The sequence below is a fragment of the Sceloporus undulatus genome, chromosome 7, assembly GCF_019175285.1.
Source record: "Sceloporus undulatus isolate JIND9_A2432 ecotype Alabama chromosome 7, SceUnd_v1.1, whole genome shotgun sequence".
Classification (NCBI taxonomy): Eukaryota; Metazoa; Chordata; class Lepidosauria; order Squamata; family Phrynosomatidae; genus Sceloporus; species Sceloporus undulatus.
This window is the reverse complement of record NC_056528.1, coordinates 17,908,246-17,932,441: the sequence shown is the minus strand read 5'-3', so window position 1 is coordinate 17,932,441 and position 24,196 is coordinate 17,908,246. Positions and strand designations below refer to the sequence as shown.

The 24,196-nt window shown below is 43.7% G+C and overlaps 1 protein-coding gene across 2 annotated transcripts; it reads right to left on the bottom strand.

The window, feature by feature from the left end:
- Nucleotides 1-267: 267 nt before the first annotated feature.
- Nucleotides 268-22,475, bottom strand: LOC121936618 (discoidin domain-containing receptor 2-like). 2 transcript variants are annotated; one of them, XM_042479010.1, is made up of 17 exons: nucleotides 22,156-22,475; nucleotides 17,315-17,466; nucleotides 16,255-16,357; nucleotides 15,666-15,894; nucleotides 14,667-14,814; nucleotides 14,349-14,454; nucleotides 13,124-13,310; nucleotides 11,983-12,229; nucleotides 11,567-11,668; nucleotides 9,186-9,346; nucleotides 7,837-8,032; nucleotides 7,350-7,594; nucleotides 7,055-7,176; nucleotides 6,178-6,375; nucleotides 5,205-5,439; nucleotides 4,856-5,005; nucleotides 268-4,145 (listed from the first exon to the last, which is right to left on the bottom strand). In XM_042479010.1, the coding sequence occupies exons 2-17, from the start codon at nucleotides 17,379-17,381 to the stop codon at nucleotides 4,005-4,007; spliced, it is 2,637 nt and encodes an 878-aa protein (XP_042334944.1). In that variant the 5' UTR covers nucleotides 17,382-17,466; nucleotides 22,156-22,475; the 3' UTR covers nucleotides 268-4,004. The 2 variants fall into 2 exon arrangements, with proteins under 2 accessions (XP_042334944.1, XP_042334943.1); XM_042479009.1 differs by having other exon boundaries at nucleotides 22,160-22,475.
- Between the last annotated feature and the right edge of the window lie 1,721 nt (nucleotides 22,476-24,196).

Genomic DNA, 24,196 nt, shown 5'->3' with positions numbered 1-24,196 from the left:
GAGAAAGGAGTGGCATCCATTTATACTGTTATATTATTTATACTATATAGTATATACTGTATGTATATACTATTTATGCTATGGTCTACTGCTTTTTTATCTTCTTTTTTTGCTTCTTAGCTCCAAAGAGGAAATATTAATCATATCCACAAAACGGGAAGGCCGGACTTACTCGAAAGTCAGTGTATTTTGCTTTTAAACGCTCCATTTTGAGCATTGCGAGGATTTGGTTTCGTTGAAGTTGCAGAACGAGAAAGACAAGGAAAAAAAGGAAAACCAACAGAATTTATTGGTCATTTGTCCAATGTGTAAAAAACAAAATAAAATACAAATACAAAACTGAACAAAACCGAGAAGACGTAACGCCCGTCCGCAAAGACTGTGGATGGGACTGCTGGTTAAATTCATATATTATAGTATGTACACATCTGGATGCCGTTCTAAATACAATATATACACAGCTGCAACAGCTGGAATGAGTGACATAAAAACAGCCAGTTTGGAAACGAGAGAGAAGGAGCAAGGCTGCGTCCGCACTGCAGAAATAACCCAGGTTGACACCGTTTCTAATAGCCATGGCTCCTTGCTATGGAAACCTGGGGATTGTAGTTTGCTGTGGCACCAGAGCTCTCCGACAGGGAAGGCTAAAATGTCACATGAAGGGAGCTATAGCAGTTAATGTGGAATGAACCCGGATTATTTCTACAGTCCGGACGCAGCCCGAAGTGAAAGAAGCAGCCACTGCTACTTTGTTTTGAGGGAATCGAAATATGTGCTCCGGGACCCAATGGCGCAATGCATCCACAGTTTCGAACTTCAAGTAACATGGAAATAAAAGTGTCCCAATCTGGGCATCTCTCAGAGAAATAAAGGCGCAAGGGGTGTAATGAACAGAATGCTTAATTTTCTAATTATGGTTGCTATAATGGGTGACACTCCAGAAAGGCTGGCTCTGGCCTACCTGAGGAGTAGGCCTCAGGTGCGTTGCCTAGCAACAGGCTTCTAGAGTGGTCCGTCGACTAGTCCCTAGTTTACACATAGGACTATAATGTGAATTGTTGTGGCTTTTCACACGTTCGCATCAACAATTGTCACTTTCCTGCGTCTGTTCGTCCTATTGACCCAAAAATGTGCAGCCATGCGATCAGTGGCCACACATTCGATAATATGGATGCTTGCATAGTAAAAGCCATGCATCCTTTTTCAGCGCACTTCCTTTGAATTATATGTGGCCATACTGCAGACTATTCAGTTCAAATAAGGAGTATTTGAATGGTGTGGTCAAGCCCCAGGGTTGCCTCCGCATTATAGAAATAAAGCAGTTTGACACAACTTTAACTGCCATGGCTCCATGTTAAGGGGATGCTGGGGGTTGTAGTTTTGTAAGACATTCAGCCTTCTCTGGTGCCACAACAAACTACAGATCGCAGGATTCTGTAGAATGGAGCCACAGCAATTAAAGTGATCCTCTGAGGCTGAGAGAGTGTGACTTGCCCAAGGTGGGTTTCCTTGGCTGAGCTGGAATTCGAATCCTGGGGTCACTGGGTTTTCCTGGCCGAGCAAGATTCGAACCCTGGTCTCCAGGGAAACTACTACACCACTACTCCATAAAAAATTGGAAGAGAGGCCTATCTTACAGGGCTGTTGTGAAGGCAATTGATGGAGGGAAGCACAATGGACCATACAATGTAAAAGTGAATTTTTATACACAGGTAGAAGAAGTTCTCTCCCATTTGCCTGACATTGTCTTCTGCACCTAAACACAGGATTTTTCCATTGAATCATTTATTCTGAAAGCACCGAAGTTGCGTCTTGGAATGTCTGGTAACATTCAAACATGAGAAAGGGAAGGGATAGTTCTAGGATGCTGAAAATTAAGGTTGCCAAAGGTTTTGGGTTGGGGTTAGGACTTAAAGTAGGATCTATGGACAAGAAGGTGATATGGAGAGGGAATACAAACAGCTTTTAGGGTGGTCCCAAAAAAGGATTTGTTGTAAAGGAATTTAAGACAGTGGAGGGAGATAAAGAGACAAACACCACAAAGGTATTGGAAGAAGATGAGGGCTAATATAGAGATGAAATTTAACATGCAAGCAGGGATTCGAACCCTGGTCTCCAGAGTCTTAATCCAACTTTCAGGCCAATGTACGATGCTGGATCTCACACAATATGTTTATATAGTATAATTTATCACTTATTATGTGCTTGCCAGTCCAGGGTACGAGGAAAAGAGATACGAGAAGCAGTTGGGGTTCATTTCTTGACTACAAACTTGACATCCTTCTCGCCACCATTTCGGAGATTTTCAAAAAACATTTTAGACTTTTAAAGGACTAGAAACTTGGGAGTGTATTTTTAATGCTAATAATAAAAGCCAAGTTGTTCTGAAGTCTGTTGTTGTTGTTGTTGTTGTTGTGTGCCTTCAAGTTGCTTGTGACTTGGCCCTATAACATGGTTTCCTTGGAAAGATTTGTTCAGAGAGGGTTTTCTATTGCCTTCCTCTGAGGCTGAGAGAGTGTGACTTGCCCAAGGCCACCCAATGGGTTTCTATAACTGAGCAGGATTTCAAACTCTGTTCCCCAGAGTCTTAGGCTCCATCTGCACTGGAAATAATCCAGTTTTGACACCACTTTAAGAGCCATGACTCACTGTTATGAAATTCTGGGAATTGTAGTTTGTTGTGGCACCGGAGCTCTCTGACACAGAAGGTGAAATGTCTTACAAAAACATTGAGCACTTAGTCATGGCAGGCAAATTGGTATCAAACTGGATTATTTCTGCAGTGCAGATGCATCCCCAGTCAAACATTGAAACTACCACATCACACTGCCTCCGTCTGAATTCAGAACCACTCCTCATCTAATTCCATGACACTATTTGGTCCAGAGAAATGTCTAGTTTTTCAAAGCTTTCGACTTATAAGACATATAAAACAATTAAAAAGAAGCAGTAGTTGAAGAGATTAAAAGGATGGAGGAAATATTCCTTATACAACGAGAGGAGGAGGCAGACTGTGTAAAAATGTAGTGACGCTAGGATCCAAGCCTGAGTTCTACCTCTCATTTGGCTTCGTATTAAAGGGATAGATTTGGGTACAGAGTAATGTGCACATCAGTCCATTTTGGCTACAATTTCACAAGCACAAAGACATGAATATCATCACGACAATAGCAACAGTGTTAACTATCCCTCAAAGGACCCTAACCCATATACCCCTTTCGTAGATGAATGGAGGGTCTTTAGTGATCTTCCTGTAGCCATTAACATAAAATCCAGTGTGGAAGAATTCACACATGCGCCCTTTCTGCAAACACATAGGAGCATCAATAGCTTTCCCCAAATCCAAAGGACACAGCTTGGTGACACCGTTTCTTGCAGATCCGATCACGAATGGCTGTCCCTCCTGAGTTTCTTTTGAGATTTTCTTCAGGTTTGAACCAAAAGAGTGGCTTCCAGGAAAGAATCAAACCTTCCTTAGAACTGAGATATACCTGTTGAGTAGACTATATATTTCCCTAACATTGTGGTTTTGTAAAAAGGGGTGAGGAGAAGGTGTCATGTTGGAGAGGAAACAGGAAAAGGACCACAGACTCTCAGTATTTCCAGGAAGGAAGGCAAAATTAATCCATGAGATGGCAGTTTCTTGTGGGTCTTTTGACCATAGTCGAAGAAGGGAACCAGCAGCCATGGACACCTCCTTGAAGCAGAGATCAGAAAGATTGGTTCTAATGCACAGAGATGGAAAAGCCAAGTCTGATCATATAAGTTTGTCATGATGGCTATGAACTCCATGGCTTGTCACAGAGGTTATCATCACGGAACATTTCCAAGGAATTCCCAGAGGCAACAACGTCTTACTCCAGCTCCATGTGCAAATCCACTTGGTTAATTTTCCATTGCAACAAGGAAGCCCCAAACAGAAACTTGTGAAAGCTGCAGGCACCAAGAGGCTGTTCCACGGTTGTTCTGGTCTTTCTGTAGCATCTCTCCTGCTCCTTTGCGGGTCAAATGCTCCCGTCCATTTGTTCTACTAGAAACAGGTGAATCGCTTCAAACGCTGGGCGATCTTTGATATCTCGGCTCCAGCACTTCATCATCAAGGAGAACACAAGATTTGGACACAAGGGGGGTTGAGACAAATAAGCCTAGGAGAAGAGAAAGCAGAATAAGGTCAGTGAGGGACCTTTGGACCATCAATTATGGAGGATGGAAATGCCCCAATTATTATTATTATTATTAGATGAGAATGATGACAACAAAAGTCAGTTACAACTAGAGATTCATGTCAAGGGAAAATCTTTTCATATTGCATTTAAAGGATACAGCTCTTTCAAGGCTATTGAACTATAATACAGTCATTCCTTCATATCCACAGATTCTTCAGCCATGGATTTAATTATCGATGGCATGAAAATATTCCGCCCCAAAATTATAAATTCCAAAAAGCAAAGTTTGATTTGGCCATTTTACATCAGGCACACCATTTCACTATGCCATTGTATTTAATGGGTCTATTTGCATTGGCTATTCACATTGCTGATGATGTGAATCTTTTTTAAAAACTCAGGGGGAAATGGTATCGATTATCTCAGGTTAAAATGGATTTTTGGCAGCCCCTAGCAAACTTAATTGGGTGCATTCGGGATGCATGTCAACAGCAGAGATTCAACCCAGATTCATCCTGGATTATTTTCACCATCAGAATAACCCCTAAGAGAAAGGAAGTGGCAAGATGGGTATCATCCATAGGAATACAGATGGGAAAAGTGGAACTAAACTTCCTGAACAGGAATAGTCACTGAGAAATATGGTAAAGGTGGTCTGGAGCAGCCCCTCAGCGCATGTGTTCCCATACCTGTCGTCCTTGGTCTCGGAAGAACTCCCCCGTGTTCTCGATGACTTGCTCATCCGAGAGCCAACTGTAGGGTTGCTCCTTGCACAGTGTGAACATCTCCCACAGCGTAACACCAAAAGCCCACACGTCACTCGCTGTAGTGAACTTGCCCTGCAGTGAGAAAGGATGAGGCTACAGTTCCTGGATGGAATTTAAGGCTTATTTCCTGGACTGAATCTCCCAGTATCCACATGGGCAGAAGGAGGAGAGGCCCACTTGCATGAATGACCTGGAATACGGATGTTTTCCACCTTTGGATCAAACATAAATCCCTCCCCATTCCCCAAAGAGTTGAATAGTATTTTCTTACCAGAAGGATGCTTTCCCAGGCCATCCAACGAATCGGCAGCACGGCCCTCCCCTGGATCCTGTAGTAATCTCCGCTGTACAGGTTCCTACTCATGCCAAAATCGGCAATCTTGATGGTATAATTGTTCCCAACCAGACAGTTGCGTGTAGCCAAGTCGCGGTGTACGAAGTTGAGGGAAGCTAAGTACTTCATGCCAGAGGCTATCTGAGTAGCCATGAGCAGGAGGTGGAGGCAGCTGGCAAACATAAGTAGGAGGAAAGTCAGAAAGAAAATCAAGGTGGGTCCTCCTTGGTCCAAAGATTTTCAGCCGACTATGTCTGGAGCAAAAGAGGGATGTGTTCCGACTATGTGCCCAAACTCTGTACCTGCTTTGCACCAAAATTAAGTGATGCCATGGATACTTACAAAAAGCAAAACCAACCAACCAAAACCAACCAGCCAAAAAGGATCAAATATCATCACTCCACTGCTACGCAAAATGAGATACATTTCCAATACAGAAACAAAACAAACTTAAAACCCAGCATTAAAATCATAATTAATGAAGCAAAATGGTGGAGATTCAGGACAGACAAAAAGAAGTACTTCTTCACGCAACGCATAAATCCAGAATAAGTAGCAGAACAGCAAAACCCTTTCAATACAACTAGTATAGCTACTATATATACTAGACTATAAGTTGACCTCATATATAAGTCGAGTGCAGATTTTGGGACAAAAGTTATGGATTTTGATATGACCCATGGATAAGTCGAGGGTAAAACTTAGGGGCATTTAATGAAGGATGTAAAGGATGAAGCAAAGGAAAACTATGCCAAAGAACTTACAAAATACTATGCGGAAAAGGATACTGGCCACAGTGGTCCTTTTGTCCTGTCCTTCACATCTCTTCTTATTTTCCTTGCATGCTTTTCTATAAGCCAGCAGCTCCCATAGCTCATTTGGCCATGCCCTAACCATTCTGCTCCATTACCTGACACAAGGGATGTTGTTGGAGAGGGTGAAGGTGCTTCTGCTCTGCCGTTGCAACAGGAACTGGTGGAGATCCCCATTTTCCATGTACTCGGTGATCATGCACAGAGGATCGTCCCGCACGCAGACTCCCAGAAGTCGGATGATGTTTGGATCCTTCAGGCGGGACATGATCTTGATCTCCTTGAGAAAGTCATTCCTTGGGAGGATAAAGAGATGTCAGTAGGGGTGGCCTGTCACTAGATAAAAGAACATTAGTCAGAGTGATTTCAGTGATCAGTTGATCACTTGAATTAGAATAATAATCAGCCATTCACCTTTGAAATGATTATGCTCCATGTGCAAAGAGGGAGGCCACGCCTCTCGGGAATAGGCAACCAATGGGAAAGTCACATGAATCCCCATAGACTTCGCTTTTATCAAGACGTGGCTAATAATAAAGAACATTCCTAATATAATGGCGCCCTCTTGTGGATAGTCAGGGAACTGCAGCCTCTAAATCGACCTCAGTCTCTCTCCAGCCTCGTTATTTTTATCTGCGCAAGGACCAGCTTTTTGAAATGAAATGATATGAAATATCGTAATATGCTTTTCCAAAATCCCCACCAAAAATCCAAAATTCAGAACACTTCTGGTCCCAAGCATTTTAGAGAAGGGATGCTCAACCTGTACATGCCACCTAGACAATTTTGAAGCCTGTGTTGCACGCATGTAAAACATCTGGAGGGCATCAGCTTGCAAATGATCAGTCTTCCAATTCTATGTGTGCAGGGAAAATGAGGAATGCTCTTAGTCAGGTATCAGATTCATACGATTTAGGATTCTAGGGGAAATTGCTAGCAGGTACTTTTATGGCAGACACAACGGCTTAGACTCACCTGGCTGTCTTGGTGACATTGGCTCTCAGCATTTTTACAGCGACTAAAACTGGCCGGCTGGATGCTTCCAGGGAAGCGCGACCTAAGAATTCCAGGAGGCCATCTGCTTCACACAAGTGGACCTACAGGGGAAAGGACCAGACACCCACAAAGGCAGCAGTCAAACAAACATGGAGCAAAGGAGAGTTCCTTCATAGACACACTTAATATTTTTTTATGTAGAAACACCCCCCTCCCATTTTCATTAAAGAAATTGGGTGTCGGTGGGGCATATCTGGGAAATGGGTATAGTTACCTCCCCAAATTGTCCTTCCCCCAGCTTCTCCTTGAGCCGCAGTTGCTGTCTTGGGAATTCGGCTACAGAGATGTCCTTCTTGGTCAATGAGTCAACCGTAATGGCTGGTACAGCGTATGTGTTATTGCCTGTCACACCCTGCAGACTGACAATATCCGTCTCGGCGTAATGTGGAACGTTATTCTGGAATCCTTGGTGAGGGGTACACTTGGTGAGGTCTGGCTCAGCGTAATCCCCACTACAAGCTGGAAGAAGAAAAAGAAGAAATAGGAAAGGTTACCAATGTGGCATAGGGGTCGTGAAGACAGTGCGCAGTTGAATCAGGGCTTTGGTCCTGTGTTGGAAAAACAGGGCGACATGAGGGTATGAAGAAATTGGTTTAAACGGCCTGTGTAGACATGCTCTTAAACAGCAGGGCTGGGAAAGAATCCGTGACAAAAAGCAACCTTGTCTATATGGCCAAAATGCATTGCGGATGTGATCCTACCTGAATCCTCAGCACTTTGGGAGAGCTCTGGCAATTTCTGGAGGAGGGTGATGGGTTGATGATATTCCAGGTCCAATGGAAAGACCCTCTCATAGGTGGGGTTGGTCTGGTGGATCTGCGTCTGACCACTGACAATTCTGGAGCTGTAGAAGGAGAGTCGGACGGTGGCGTCCTCTTCCAGGATTCGTCGGGGAGCCTTGAAGAAGTGGGATGGAAAGGTTGTTCAGTTCCCGACACAGAGGACAAAACCACTGTCGCCTACCCCAGGAAGAGGAAAGAGCAAGGGGACGATCAGGATTCAACGACCAGAGGATCCCAGCTTTCCTTTAAAAAGGAACAATTAGGAAAAAGGCTTTTGCTCTTATGACTGCAAAACCGTACAGCCAACACCTGATGAAATCTCAGGATTTGAAGGGCGATGTGACTGCAACACCATCAGCGCTCACCAACGGTGCAGGATGATGGAGGATGCAGTCCAATAGCATCTGGAAGGCCATACATTTCCTAGGTCTCACTCTATAGAAGAAATGTTGCTTTCCAGTGGAAAGTGGGCAGAAAGGTAAAAGGTAGAGTCTAAAAACCAACATATTTGAGTTTAAAACTTTTACTCCCAGTAACTAATCCTTAGGAGAGGTATTTCAATCATTCACAATGGGGGAAACAACCTGGGAAACAACCAAATGGCAGCGTTAAGGGGAAAGAGGGGAATGACCACCTGGAGAACTTCAAGTGACCAAAGTAGGACCCCAAGAAAATTAAGAGCAACTCTAGGGCCTGAGGCCTGCTTTTTGTTTTTGAAAGCAATCCCCTTTCCCTATCAGACCAAAGTCCACTCCTTGGGTCCCACATCGAGTAGAAAGGCAGCATGAAAATGCCACATATATATAAATAAATACATCCATACATCCATGCAATGGGTCCTCTGGGGTTTGGTTCTAGAACCACCTGTGGGTACCAAAATCTGTGGATGCTCAAGTCCCATTAAATGCAATAGGATAGAAGAATGGTGTCCCTTATATAAAATGCCAAATCAAAGTTTGCTTTTTGGAATTTATATATTTTTTAATATTTTCAACCTGTAGTTGGTTGAATCCATGGATATGATGGGCCAACTGTAAATAAAATTTGAACAACACCTCTGGGTCCCACTGTCAGCATGGCTAACAGCTGAACGGTAGTCCTCTCATCAAAACCAAAACCTTTCCAAGCTCTGCCATGCCTGGGAAATACCTAAGCTGCCCATGACTAGGAGAGGACCCTTTCCTTTGTGGAGAACCACAGATGGAGTTTGGACCACTAGGAAATATTCCCCCATTTTCCTAGCCAGCCTGCTGCAGGACGCACCATACCGTCTCCAGCCGTTTCTGGGCATACTGCCTCCACAGGATGATGGCAATGATGACGAGGAGCACTAGGATGATGGCCACAAGGCAGCCCACCAGAGTGGAGGTGCTGGGATCTTCTGATTTGGCTTTAATCCAGGGACTTGTGTCAGATCTTGTAGTGGTCTCTGCAAAGAGAGGTAGGTGGTCAGTCAGTGATGGAGTCTATGGACTCCACCAGTGGTCCTTCAAAGGCAGTGATGTGGCACATGTAGTCCACTGGGTGTCCCAGACTGCAGTTCCCTTCAGCCCTAGTCCACACAGTCAAAGGTGAGGGATGATGAGAGCTGCAATCCAACAACCTGTGGAAGGCCCTGCATCTACAGAGTAGAAATAATGCAATTTGACACCATTTTAACTACCATGGCTTCATCCTACAGAATCCCGGGACTGGTAGTTTGGTGAAGCCAGGGTGACCAGACGTCCTCCTTTCCCAGGACATGCCCTACATCTGAACCTTCTGTCCAGGAGGAATTTCAAAATGTCTTCCACTTTGAGCATGACCAAGAAGCATGAATTCACATTTCTAAGAGTGTGTTTAGCTTTTGCTTTGGAATGTCTTCCATTCTTCCCGAATGTTCCAGATTTTGCGATCACTTGTCCGCCTTTGAGGTTAAGACACCTGGTCACCCTGGATGAGGTGCCAGCACTCTTTAGCAGAGAAGACAATAGTCTTTGTAAAACTACCAGTCCCTGGATTCCATCAGATGGGATATACAGTGCTTAAATTGGTGTCAAATTGCATTATTTCTAGAGAGCAGATTCACCCTGGGTAAGTATCTGTTATTACTTGAGGCAGGAGCAACAGCAGCAGCACGAACACCAGGCATAATATGTAGAGAGATCTTACAGCACCTTTGAGATTAACTGCAAGAAAGAATTTGGAAGCATGAGCTTTCGTAGACTTAAGTCTACTTCCTTAGATGCATTTGGACCAGGCATAGCATGAGACAGAAATTGCATGCTTGCTGCCTAAAGTCATAGCCTGTATCTCCGCTCTCCACCCCACTGCACTCCCAGTCATGAGACCCAAAAATGTGTGGACCTAATGCAATTGCACTGAGAGTTTCCCCAGCCTTGCTCCACCTTACTGGCCACCGCCTGCAGGGGCCCATACTTGGCTCTTCATTTTCCTTTTGTTTTACTCCACTTGAACAGGGGAGGAGAGAATCAGAGATAGCAGCGGTGGAAAAGAAAACATTTCGCTTCTTATCGCTATCAAAACTTAATACCTAAATGCTCCAGCTTCTTACCAACATACCAGATCTGGATGTTGCTGAACCCACTGAAAAGCGTCTGGAGTTGATTCTCTTACCTGAAAATGGCACAACTATGGGTGCATCTACACAGTAGAAATAATGCAGTTTCAGACCACTTTAACTGCCATGGCTCCATCATACATAATCCTGGAGTTTGTAGTTTTGTCCGCACGCTTTGGCAGAGCTTGTAAATCCCAGGATTTAAATTCCATAGAATGGATCTACAGCACTTTAAGTGGTGCCAAATTGCATTATTTCTACAGTGCAGATGAACCCTAATTTAGTTCTCTCCGTGCCATTCCACTCCCTTTCATTTACAAGTGCTTATAGTACACATTCCTGATACATTACACTCAAACAAACGGGGGGAAAACAACAACTTGGCAACCCTGATATAATACAAAATATCCCAAGTATGTGCATTTTTTTTGCATTTTAAACTCAAGGGAACTATAGCATCATCACAAATACAGGAATAAAAGGGAGTTTGCTTCTAAGGACTGACTTGGGAGTAAGTACCATTTTATCATACCAAAATAATCATCAGCAACCATGTATGTGCCATTTTTTCCTCATAGATGGCTGAGACAGTGGCCCTTTTGCTTTCTGATGGTTCAGTGTACACAAACTTTGTGTCGTACACAACATTATTTACAATGTTCTATAAAATTGCCTTCAGGCTATGTGGATAAGGTAGATACGAAACAAAAATGAATTTTCTCTTTAGACTTGGATCCCATCCTCAAGATATTTCATTATATACATATATGCAAATACAAGTATTCAAAAATAAATAACCCAGAATAAAAACACCTATGGTCCCAAGCATTTCAGATAAGAGAGACTCAGTCTGTATAAGGTTTTTACTAAAATTAACAAAGGTTGCCATGATGAGAAATGTCAATCCTAATGGGCTTCAACACAATGCAGTGCAATGCAATGCAATGCAATTCAGTCAATATTCTGAAGCTGAGTTTCTTTGCTGCTGCCTCCATCGCTTGCCACTGATATGGGGGGACCCCTCTTTATTTTGCGGCCCTGGACCTTTAGCCTCAGGTCCAAAACTGCTGTACCATCACACATTCTTACCCCAGGTCCCATTTGTAACATTCATTTCTTCTGATGGGAAGATCGCTAAGGTTGTGCTTGAGGCCAGAGTGACCACAATGGGGTCAAAGACATCCATGTCCACTGTAGAAAAGACAAGACCAGGAAAAATTGTGTCAGCCTAGTACTGGGATGAAAAGGCTAAAGACCTTGCAAAACTACAGATTCCAGCACTCCAAAGGATGGCACTATAACCCTTAAAGTGGTGTCAAACTGCATTATTTCTACAGTGTGGATACACCCTCCAAATCACTGATGTTCCAAACCTCCAGTCAGCAAAACCCAGCAGATTATGAAACCAAGAACCAACAATATCAAGAATAAAAATAATAATGTACTGCATAATACTAATTCTGTACATTTTTTCTGCAGAGGAGGAGTATGTGGGAGACATTTACCTGACTGGAAGGAGACTTCACTGATCAGCATCCAGGTGTCAGCAAAGTAGAATTGGCACAGGATGGCTTTGCCAACCCGATGGTTGAGGGGAACGGTAACAAACCGCGCACTGGGGTTCTTGTCATCCAGAACAGTATCCGCTCCTACAGATTCAGGCTCCCATTCTGCAAACAGCTGAGGTTTGAAGAAGCATTCCACCCTCTCAAAGATTTTTACGCCTTTGGAAAACATGTTATTGCAGTGGACCTGGAGTTTGGAGAGGGTGGTTGAAAGAAGGAAATGTCAGAGGTCACAGAATGTGAGAGGTTGAAAGAGACCCCAAGGGTCATCCAGTCCAACCACAATTTGCTATGCATGAATTAAAGCACTCCCTGTGAGAGATGGCCATACAGCCTCTGTTTAAACATCTACAAAGAAGGAGACTCCATCACAGTCCAAGGCAATGTCTTCCACTGTCAAACAGCTCTCACTGTCAGGAAGTCTTCCTAATGTTTAGGTGGAATCTCTTTTCCCATGGCTAGAATCCCTTGCTCCATGTCTTAGTCTCTTGAGTCGCAAGCTTGCTCCATCCTCAATATGACATCCCTTCAAAAATTTGAACAGGGCTATTGTATCTCCTCTTCACCTTCCCCAGGCTAAAAAAACCCAGCTCCCTAAACCATTCCTCATAGGGCATGGTAGTTTCTAGAGTTTTCACCATATTGGTTGCTCACCTCTGGACACAGTCCAGCTTGTCCAGATCCTTCTTAAATTGTGGTGCCCAGAAGTGAGCACCTTATTCCAGGTGAGGTTTGACCAAGGTAGAATGGAGTGGTACTGTTACTTCCCTCGACCTAAACACTATATTCCTATTGATGCAGACTAGAATTGCATTGGCTTTCTTAGCTATCACATCACATTGCTGACTCTTGTTCAGCCTGTGGTCCACTAAGACGCCTAGATCCTTTTTACATGTAGTGCTGTCAAGCCAGGAGTCACCCATCCTGTATTTGTGTATTTCATTTTTATTGCCCAGTGTAGTATCCTACACTTCCATTCTATTGTCCCATTCCAAAGACTGCTATTCATTGATATGCAATGATGGAAAGAATGCATACAAAATGGTTGCTGAGCATCAGAATGGCCACCAAAAAGCTCTACCTTCATGAAGGTGAAGTTCCTCTGCTGGTCAAATTGAAATTCCAGCCCAACAGCGCCATTCCGCAAACTGTTATTCCTCCAGCCCACATAGTCGTAGCCTGGCCACACTCGGTACTGGTGGCTCTTGGTGAAATCATCCAGGCCCAGGATCCCATCGGTCAACTGACCCAAACCGCCATGTAGAAGCCTAACAAGAGAGCATTTGTGGTTACACTCCAGGTGTATCTGCAAAGCAGAAATAAAGCAGCTCGACACCACTTTAACTGCCATGACTCAATGCTATGCAATTCTAGGATTTGTAGTTTGGTGCACTGTTTAATCTTCCCTGCCAGAGAACTCTGGTATTCTGCCAAACTACAAATCCCAGAATTCCATAATATTGTTCCATGGATATTAAAGCGGTGTCAAACTGCTTTATTTCTGCAGCGTGGCAGCAGCCTCTGTCACCCCAATTCAACTCTCCTATGGATCCCACTCCTACAGTGCCCAGCTTCCCCACCTTCCTGCCTTGGTTGCTATTTACATAAACCAAAAAACTGGATATAAGTTAATTGCATTTATGCAATTAAAGTCATGTCCAGTTTGGCCCCATGATTTCCAGCAGCTGGGTGTGGGACAGCAGTGCCCTGCATGACTCATTTCCTCTCCCCATGAATAACAAAAAGAGACTAAATTTGCAAACTAATCTATGCAAATATTTCTAAATTTGCATTACATTTACACAACATAGTATTCAGCTTCTTTTGCTCACAGCTTTTTGCTGGAAGCCTTTTCCTCCCCTGACGGTTCAGACCACACATCACTGCAATAGCTAATTAACATCTGCTCAGCATGCATCGAATTCCATGCATTGGCCTCCCTCCATTTATGCAATCCATTGTGATTTGGTTGCATTTTACTTGACTATAAATTTTAGTCTTTAACACTTAAGAGACATTTATTTTATTAGATGCCTCATAAAAAAATAAATAAATAAAAATAAAGCACAACGCATGGATATTTTTAGAGCAGAGCAGATTATAATCCCTGTTTTAGAATCTGGAGACGTAAACATCTAGAACAATGATCCATCTATCTGAGGAAACAGACCAAGTTTCCAAATGCTTATGCTACAACGTCTTTTGCACAGTTAGTTGCAAAGGTGCAACCAGATCCCTTTGCATACTGACATCCTTGTATTAGAATAAGAAGAGGAATGGAATGGAGATGGGACATCTCTTCTTACCTACGTTCGAGGAAACCATCATAGGTTGAATCATTCAGATAAACAATGGGATTGCCAGGAGCTGCCATCACCTCACCTTCTGGCATGCTATAGGATTCCAAACCATCTGGGAAAGGAGATATATCAGCATTAGGGTCCCCATCTCTTCATCTTCCCCATCTAAAGGAGTAAGTTATTTTTCCCATTTCAATCCAGACCTCCAAATGTCCTGAAATCCCTTATTTAATTCTGGATAAGGGAGTCTCTACCTATATACAGAGGAAAGATCCTTGTTCCTGGTTGAGTTTTACCATTGGTTTCAGAAGCATAACTGCTTACCAGACCAAATGCAGCCGTATAGTTCCACTCGCATGCAGACAGTCATGGGCTGCTCTGTCACTGGGATCACTCGGATATAGCGGGCAATGATAGGCGGGCGAAGATCTTTCAAGACAACATCGTAAGTGTCAATGTTGCCCTGAATAACCTGGAAGGGCATAGAGGTTGCAGAATTTTTCAGCCAAGATACAAAAAATCAGAACTTGGGAAAATAATGCTTTTTGGAGAACAGTGCTAAGAATCCCTTAGCCAACGTGGCCATATGGAGATCAAAGGGTGAAGCCTGTTAACAAAGCTTCCGACAAAGAAGCTTCTTTTCACAAAGTATGTTTATATTCCCAGCCCCCTTCCCTTCTTGTCCTCTCTCTGATGTTTTCTAGCAACATCAGCACTGGAAGGATGGTGAAAAAGGACTGGCTTGTTTTTTTTAATGATGACTAGTAACTTAGAGAGCCAGCGTGGCATAGTGGTTTGAGTGTTGGACTATAACTCTGGAGACCAGGGTTCAATTCCCAGCTAAGCCATGAAATCTACTAGATGACCTTGTGCAAGCCACATACTGTCATCCTCCAGGGAAGACAAAGGCAAACTTCATCTGAACAAATCTTGCCAAGAAAAGCCCATGATAGGTTCACTTTAGGGTCCCTATAAATCAGAAATAACTTTAAGGGACGTAACAACAATAAACAAAAATGAGTAACTTATGCCCTAAATACCCTAAAGGCACTGGATCCTGTCTGATCTTGGAAGCGAAACAGTCAGCCCTGGTTAGTACTTGGATGGAAGACTGCCAACATATACTAGGTACTGTAGGCTGTATTTCAGAGGAGAAAAATGGTAAAATCACCTCTGAGTATTGCTTGATTCGAAAATCCTATGAAATTCATGGGGTTGTCATAAGCTGACAGGCAATTTAAAGGCTTGCTGGCACACATAGTAGCTTATATTCAACATTTCAGTATCTTTGTTTCAGAAATGTTCAGACTGCATCTCACCCACCTGCCTGTTTTGTCGATCCTTCCAAGAGAGCCAGCGCTCCCCATTGCGGCTGTAGTCTATCCGGTAAGCACGGGCAAACTCCTTCCCAGTGGCCCGGGCATGCCGCCCTTGTGTCCCCACCAGTGTGATGAAATAAAGTTTGTGCAGATCTATCTGGAGAAACTGCACATCTTCAGGCTGTAGGAGACCAGCTGGACACCAAGCTCCATCACCCTCCTCCCTCAGTAACCTGAGTATGTTCATGAGAGAGAAAGACAGAGACAGAGAGATTGAGGGAATACGCTCGAGATAATACATGCAAAATCCATGAAAGAAGAACTCCACAAAGCTTATAAGACTGATAACAGTATGCCCAAGAAGGACTTTTATAAACAGACGATATAGCCATAGAAATGTAAAACGTGTGGGTATGGTGACAAGCTGGCAAGTTGAGTTTTAATTCTGGTCAATGACGGACAAAGGCAGGGTGAAAGATGTTGCATTTTCTTACCTGTTGCTGCAGATAAATGACAAGCAGAATGTAACCAAATTTGATGACCTATCCCATCCCTCACATTGACTCTAAGACCCAAAAGTTAGTGTTGCTCACCGTGCATATTGAGGCCCCGTCGAATCATACCACTGGCTGGAAGCTGTGATATCTTCATCTCGGATCGTCCCTTCATGCATTCCCAAAGGATATCGACATATTGCTAAAGGAGAGGAAGGTGCAGCAGTCACATCAGTGTCAAGAAAAGATCTGTTCATCCAATTTGATTAAAGAAACAGAGTGAAAGGCCCTTGCAACTAGGTATAGAGATAGTTCTTTGTTCTCTTTGGCTATTTGTATGCAGAGATGTACTGATGTAAACTTTGAGACCAGGGCTCCATGTACACTGCAGAATTGATGCAGTTTGACATGGCTTTAACTGCTGTGGCTCATTGCTAGGGAATCCTGGGATTTGTCATTTTGTGAGCTATTTAGCCTTCTCTGTCAGAGAGCTCTGGTGCCACAACAACCTACAAATCCCAGGATTCCATAGGATGGAGTCATGACCACTGAAGTGGTGTCAAACTGCATTAATTCTGCAGTGTGTCAGCAGCCAGAGTCCTGTCTTATTGATTATACATTTGCCTTATGAAAGTCTTAAGCTTGAGAGAGGGCCAAACAAATAATTTTATCACTTAACGGGACTGTTGTTGTTGTTGTGTGCCTTCAAGTCCTTTCTGACTAAGGCAAACCTATCAAGGGGTTTTCGTGGCTGGATTTGTCCAGAGGAGGTTGGCCCTTGGCTTCCCCTGAGGCTGAGAGCATGTGACTTTCCTAACATCACCCAATGGGTTTCATGGCCGAATTAGGAAACAAACTCTGGTCTCCAGAGTCACAGTCCAACACTCAAGCCACTATGTCACACTGGTCTCTAAGACAATTTTAATATGTTATCCCATCCTCCACCTTCACTGCCCTGTTCTATACTGTCATGTCCATCTTCACCAAACTGGACCCAGTTACAACCTATATCAAAGCTAGGTATTTTGTGTGAAAATGTGGCATTTAGAATTGGGGTGCTGATGACCACTGGGAAAGGTAAGTACCAAGAGAAGTCCCTGGGAATTTTTGAGACGCGGTGATGAAAATGGCCCGCAGTTTAACATTAGTTGCTTCCTACCAGGGTTGACTTCGGAGCTGGAACAACCGGAGAGGCCAGCCAGCAAGAGAAGTGGCAAACAGAGCATCCTTGGTGACGCAGGAGGAGTGTCCCACAGCCCGTGGGTTAGCCGGGCGGTGTTTCCCGGTGGTCAGTCAGTGCCATTCACACTTCTGAAAAAAAGAAGAGAGAGTATATATAAATACATATATCACATAGTATAGTATATCCAAAATTCACTGGGCCGAAGCGCTTGGACATTTTCAGTAGCAAAGATGATGGTGATGTTGGCTTGGCAATAGATTTCCTAACTATGTTTCCATGCCTTTTGCTTTGACAAAATGTAGAAAACACCAATTGTTAGGGGGAAACATTTGGGATGGTCAGCTGGTCATTGAGCTGCTTATTATAATTGGCCTTTAAAAAAATTATCTATTCAATAGCGGAAACAAAGAGTTTATAGAAAATCGGAATGTAAGACAGGGCCTTCATGCTTCTTGATATGAAACTCCCTCCCTTCGAGACTGGGTCATTTCTGATGGTTTCAGCATTGGATTAAGACTCTGGAGACCAGAGTTCAAGTCTGTTTGGCCATGGAGACTCATTGGGTGACCTTGAGTTTAAAATATCTCTCTCATATATTGAGACTTTAGCAGGAATGACTGCCTTTGTAAGATACAGAAGGGAAGACTCCAACTTGTAACTAGTCGGTATAATTTCCTGCATGAAATCTCTCTTTGTAATACTGGGCTTCCAGGACTAAGCTGCTGAAGGATATGGAGGTTCTATTTTGCTGTTGCATCTGCCAGCTATTGGTAAGCTGAATTCACATAATATAATATATACAGAGTTTACTGCGCTGAAGTGCTTGGAAACCAAAAGCGTCCCAATCCCTTACAAGTATTTGGATGGAAAAGCATGAAAGTGTTAAAATTCTCCCGGCCGGCCGGGGGCCCGGGGCGTATCCATTTTGTAATTGCTAACAGCTGGCAGAGTGTACATTAAAAATCCGTGTTACAGCCATTGGAGGAACAGAAACATTGCAAGCCATCCATGCTGAAAGAAGGGGGCGGACTGGGAAGGAGGGGAGACAGAACAGCTGCCTTGAACCTTGGTTGGAAAAAAGAAAGCACCCATCCGGTGCCAGACTGTACAACTTTTCCCTTGTCTTTCTTCATCTCTCCTTGTGTTCCTCCACTTTGGTTTCTCAGACATATGCATGCACCATTGCTCTCCCAAAGCCATGCTACAACTATATGCACAATGCTCCACATTCACCCTTTTGCACAGTCAAACCATGGTCAGGCACACAAGAGCTTGCCATGCTAGGACTTGTATTCTAAAAATCAATTTTTCCAAGCCCTGCCATTCTCAACAGCCTTCCACCCCCTCCTTCAAGTCAAACCCACTGTAGAGAGTTGTTGCAAAAGGCAAGAGGAAACAGGCTGGGGCCTTCCAGCATCTGTCCGCCTTCTGCTCCTATCTCTTTGTTGGCTGACTAGATCCACACCAGCCCCCATTTGAATCCTCAAAGATGGTTACGATTCTTTCGCATATCCCCCAACAAGTCTCTGATGAAAAGCGGGACACATGTGGCCAAGCACTATCAGACTGTGATCAAGATAGGAAATATTACTAATGAAGAAAAACGCTCAACTAGGGGAGGCTGAAGCTGTGTGTGTTGCGTACCTTCAAGCCGTTCAGTGCCATGTAGCCTGACCTGCATCCCTTAAAATGTTGCCTCCAGGTGCAATGGAATATGTTTGTGTGTATTGTGTGCCTTCAAGTCGTTTTTGCCTTATGGCAATCCTAAGGCAAACCTACCATGGAGTTTTCTTGGCAGAATTTATTCAGAGGAGGTTTGCCTCTGCTTTCCTCTGAGGCTGAGATAGTGTGACTTGCCTTAGGTCACCAAGCAGAGATTTGAAACCTGTTCTCCAGAGTTGTAATCCAGCATTCAAACCACTATGTCAGAGTGGCTCACACTAGACTATCTTATTGTTGTCATTGTGTGCCTACAAGTCATTTCTGACTTATGGCAACTCTAAGCTGACTCTATAATGCAGTGATGGCGAACCTATGGCACGCATGCCAGAGGTGGCACTCTGTGGGCACACATGCTGTCACCCTAGCATAGAGTTTGCCAGAGTTTCTTACTAGAAAGCCAGAGGGATGTGGAACTTTGCAATAAATAAGTGGGGTCTGGGTTGCAGTTTCGGCACTCGGTCTGTAAAAGGTTCACCATCACTGCTATATGGGTTCAAATCCTACTTTGACTACTTAAACTCGCTGGGTGACCTTGGGCAAGTCACACTCTCTCAGCCTCAGAGGATGGCAATGGCGAAGCCCCGCTGTAGAATCTTGCCAAGAAACCCCACTGATAGGTTCTCCTTAGGGTCGCCTTAAGTCAGAAATGACTTCAAGGCACACAACAACAACAATCCAGAACTCTACACAGCAAAATGACAAGGAGGGCAACTGGCTTTAACATGTGAGTGTGTACATGTCCTCAAGACACCTGCTGACTTATAGTGACCCCATGAATTTCATAGGGTTTTCTTAGGCGAGGAATACTCAGGCAGCTTGCCCTTGTCTTCCTTCAGCACCTGGTGTTCCTTGATAGTCCAAATACTAACCCAGGCTTAACCCTGCTTAGCTTCCAAGTTTATAGCATACCATATCTTGAAGTAAATTAAGCTAACAGTCTGATTTTATTACAAGAGAGATCTTGTAGCACTTTTGAGACTAACTGAAAGAAAGAAGTTGGCAGTTTGAGTTTTTGTACACTTAAGTTGACTTCCTCAGATGCATTTGGTGGAGTGGAAACTAGGGACAGACATATATATGCCATTGGTATGTGTGAATGTCAATTCAAATTCAAAAAATCCTTTGTGTATGGAAATGAAATAACAAGTCCAGTTTTAACTATGGTAGTTAATGAACAAAGGCATTGGGAACTAGCCTTTGTGTATAGAAATGAAGTGGCAAGACCAGTTTGGCTTCGGACTCGGTCTACAAAAGCTCATGCTGCCAACTTCTTTCTTTCAGTTAGTCTCAAAGGTGCTACAAGATCTCTCTACATACTGATTCCACAGACTCACACGGCTATATCTTTGAAGTCTGATTTTGGAAGCTAAGCAGGATCAGCCTGGTTAGTACTTTAATAGAACACCACCAAACAATACCAGGTGCTGTAGGCTATATTTCAGAGGAAGGAACTGGCAAATCCAACTCTGAGGATTCCTTGACTAAGGAGTTTATCATACTGGGAAGGGGGGGGGGGAAATTGGGTGATTAACTCATCAAAATTGCGCAATTTAGATTAAAATGGGATGAACACAAGAACCATTATCCTGTGAACAACCAGGCAATAATCAGGCAATGAACAGCAAAAACTCATTCACTGGAAAATCCCATGCTTAAATAAGTGTGCTACTTAAGTGTTTTGTTGCTGTGTGCCTCCAAGTCCTTTTTGACAACTGGCAACCCTAAGGCAAACCTATCACAGAGTTTTCTTGGCAAGTTTCTTCAGAGGGAGATTGCCATCGCCATCTTCTGGGGCTGAGAGTATGTGACATGCCCAAGGTCCCCCAATGGGTTTTTATGCCTGAGTGAGAAATCAGACATCGATCTCCAGAGTCATCGGGGTTTATCACATGGAGTTCCAAACGTCATCAAAATGGGGCAGAAGCATCACCAGTGTGAACATGCCTAGTGCTTCCAAAGTGAAACAGAAGAGTTATCGCCATGGAATCGTCAGCGGAGAAGCCCTTTTCTTATTATTAATGGATTAACCCGTTAATAAGAAAAGGGCTGTTTCCCTGACGATTCCATAAGTCAGAAACGGCTTGAATGCACACAACAATACCAACTTAAGCACTACCCCAAAACAATAAGTAATAGTTCAATTCTATTTTAATGATCAATTTTGTATGTTATGAATTATACGGTGTTTTTAAGTAATGGTTTAATTCTATCTTAATGGTCACTTTTGTATGTTTTTAATTGTACTGTACTTTTAAATTATAAGCTGCTTTGAGTTCCCCAAAAGGGGATTAATAATAATGATGATGATAATAATAATAATAATACCTCCCCCTAAAAAAAAATAGGAAACACATAGCCAAAGCAAGAATACAATTTTGCATTAAAGGTTCACATGCTAAGAAATGCAACTTCTTTCATATAATGGGGAGCACTGTGACCCAGAGAGCCATGTGCTTTCGTTCCATCTGTGGCCCATGTACTGCTAAGTGTGGATGGGCAACATCAAGGGCCCTCTCCTTTCTTATGCTTCTTTATCTTTACATTGAACTAGGGACTGCAGAGCCCTTAAAAGAGAGAGAGCTGCTCTTTGACAGCTGGGCTTGCATTGCCCTTATGCATAGAGCCACCCAATTGAGAACATGGGTCATCTCCCACTCCGATCAAGGGAGTCACAACACTTGCAAACCACTTGCAACACAACAAAGCAACTCGCAACACAAGTTGCAAGCTATTTCGGAGAAATAACATACTTTCTTGCACTGATCTGGGAAAGAATCCATTTCCTTTCATTCCTCCAGGTCAAAAGGGAAGGGAGAGGCATCCCTTGACACTTCTGGAATCCAAACTCTCCATGCCACCAGGGCACCCAATCCAGTCCCCTTTTGGGGGGATGGATGCCTATCAGCAAGGCACAGAGTGGTCAAGGCAGGTCAGGCCTGAGCAAGGAGGAAAGTTGCCAACATTGGATCTTGAGCAAAACAAAAGAAAAGGAAGACGCAGTAGAGAGCGGCAAAAAAGAACAAAAGTTCCAAGAAGTTGAGAAACATCTGGAAAGAAGGAAGGAAAGAAGCAAGGGAAGGAGGAAAGGCCCCTACCTACCTGCCTGGCCCTGCATTTCCATTCCCATCCCCATCGCCATCACCAGCACAACTTCTGCCGCCATTGCGATCCCAGGCTTCCTACCGCCATGGATCCAGCTGTGCTCCACTTCCTCACATCCCTTCCCCTCACAAGCAACTTTTCCAGCAGCAGAAGATCCGCTCAAACTTGTTGCTGTTGCAAAACTCCTCCTATTCCTGCTCCGTCCTTCCACATCCAAGCCCTGGAGACTGCCTTGCCTTTGTCACTACAGTTCCTATAGCAACCCCTTGAAGGAGGCCATGAAACAGAGCAGATGTGTGTGCATATGTGTGCGAGAGAGAGTGTGCATGTGTGTCCAAAAAGCTGCTGTCTCCTTCGGCCTCTTTCCCTCCCTCTTTCGCTCCAGCCCTCACTCCAGTCCAGAAGTTGCTTCCACAGGCACTGGCTTGAGCCAAACTTGGCCTGGAAACAGGCCAAGCATTGCATGCAAAAGAGGGAAACCACAACACAAAGAAAACTGGGAGGGTGGGGGAGAAAGGGAAAAAATTATTCAGATCAGCCCCCACTTCCCTGCAAAATTTCAAAACGGCACGCCAGAGCCATAAGCGACATGGCACTAAGCACGATAGCCCTTCCCAAGTTTCGGCCGGATCGAACTTTTGCCCTTTTGCAAAAAGTTGTGGCTTTCGGAGGGGCTGATCTGTACAAAAAGTGGGTCTCCGAATCATTCAGAGTAGGGAGGCCCTGTTATAATGTTCCTTGGCAGTTTGCGCCCAGGCATGGAAAACAAAATGCATTGCTTACAAACACTCCCGACTGTCCTGATTTAATCCCAATTGTCTGATACCAGTTCCTGGAAAAGCCATTCCTGTTTTCCCATCACCCCCCATCTTTTGCTTTCATGCATTCTTTGTTAACATTTTGTTTGCATGAGTTGCCAGAGTTGTCGTTGCAAAGGCGTCAGCGCCTTCCCCAGGGCTGCTAGAAAACAGACGATGAAATCGCAGAAACATGCTTACTCAGAAGTTTTCCCCGCTTCTGAGTTCGATGGGACTTGATCCCAGGTAAAATGCTCAGCTTGAGAAAGTTATCTTTTTGGAATTCAAAGATATAGCAGTGTTAGTCTGTAGAATCTAACTTTGAGACTAACTGAAAGAAAGACGTTGGCAGCATGAGCTTTCGTAGATTTTAGACTACTTCCTCAGATGCATTTGGTGGATTACACCTCCCAGAATCCCCTGGCCAGCATGGGATAGTAAACTTTTCCTAGCTTTGGTAAATATATACAGTGGGCTCCTTGTATATGCTGAAGCTTGGTTCCTGGACCCCTCAGGGATACCAAAATCTGTAGATGTTCAAGTCCCATTAAATACGATGGCAAAGTAAAATGGTGTCCCTAATATAAAATAGCAAAATCCATTTTTGCACGGCATTTCCCCCGTGTGATAAACTCCTAAGAGCAGAGCAGCTGAAGAAGGAGAGAAGAAGGACCACAATGTTGCGTTCATGTCTATTGATTGGGGCATCTGGTGGGCTAGAAAGGTTATAGAGGGGCTTTGGCCTGATCCAACAGGACCCTTCCCATATTTGCATGCCTCTTGCATTGGAAGTTGGAGGATTTGACTCGCAAAAGATGTCTTCACCTGATAATTGGGTTGTGGGTGTATAAAAGAGCACCTAAATACCAAACAAGGAAACGAACCCTGGTCTCCAGAGTTGCAGTCCAACTAAAACAACTATGCCATGCTGGCTCTCAACTTATTATTATTATTTTAAAATATATATTATTATTACTATTATTATTATTATTATTGGAGTTGGAGTTTGTTGCGGGGTCCTTGGCTCGAGGCTATGGAATTCTGGGAGTTCCATCTCTCCCTCCAACCTGCTGTTTCTTTCCCTTCACATCTGTCATCTGAATTGAAATCTACCTTCCATCACTTTCCAGTTTCATGTGAAAGCTAGCCTCTGCATCTGCACTAGGAAATAATCCGGTTTGACTTCACTTTAACTGACCTGGCTCAGTGCTATGGAATTCTGGGAACTGTAGTGTCC

Bases quoted from the DNA above. Each gene is read 5' to 3' on its own strand.
- LOC121936618 (XM_042479010.1), bottom strand. From the start codon at position 17,381: ATGCTCTGTTTGCCACTTCTCTTGCTGGCTGGCCTCTCCGGTTGTTCC. The intron at 5,440-6,177 runs GTAATGGAGCAG...TATGTTTGCCAG, and splicing joins AACAACATCCCTTGTGTCAG to CTGCCTCCACCTCCTGCTCA. The intron at 5,006-5,204 runs GTAAGAAAATAC...TTCTCACTGCAG, and splicing joins CCTGGGAAAGCATCCTTCTG to GGCAAGTTCACTACAGCGAG.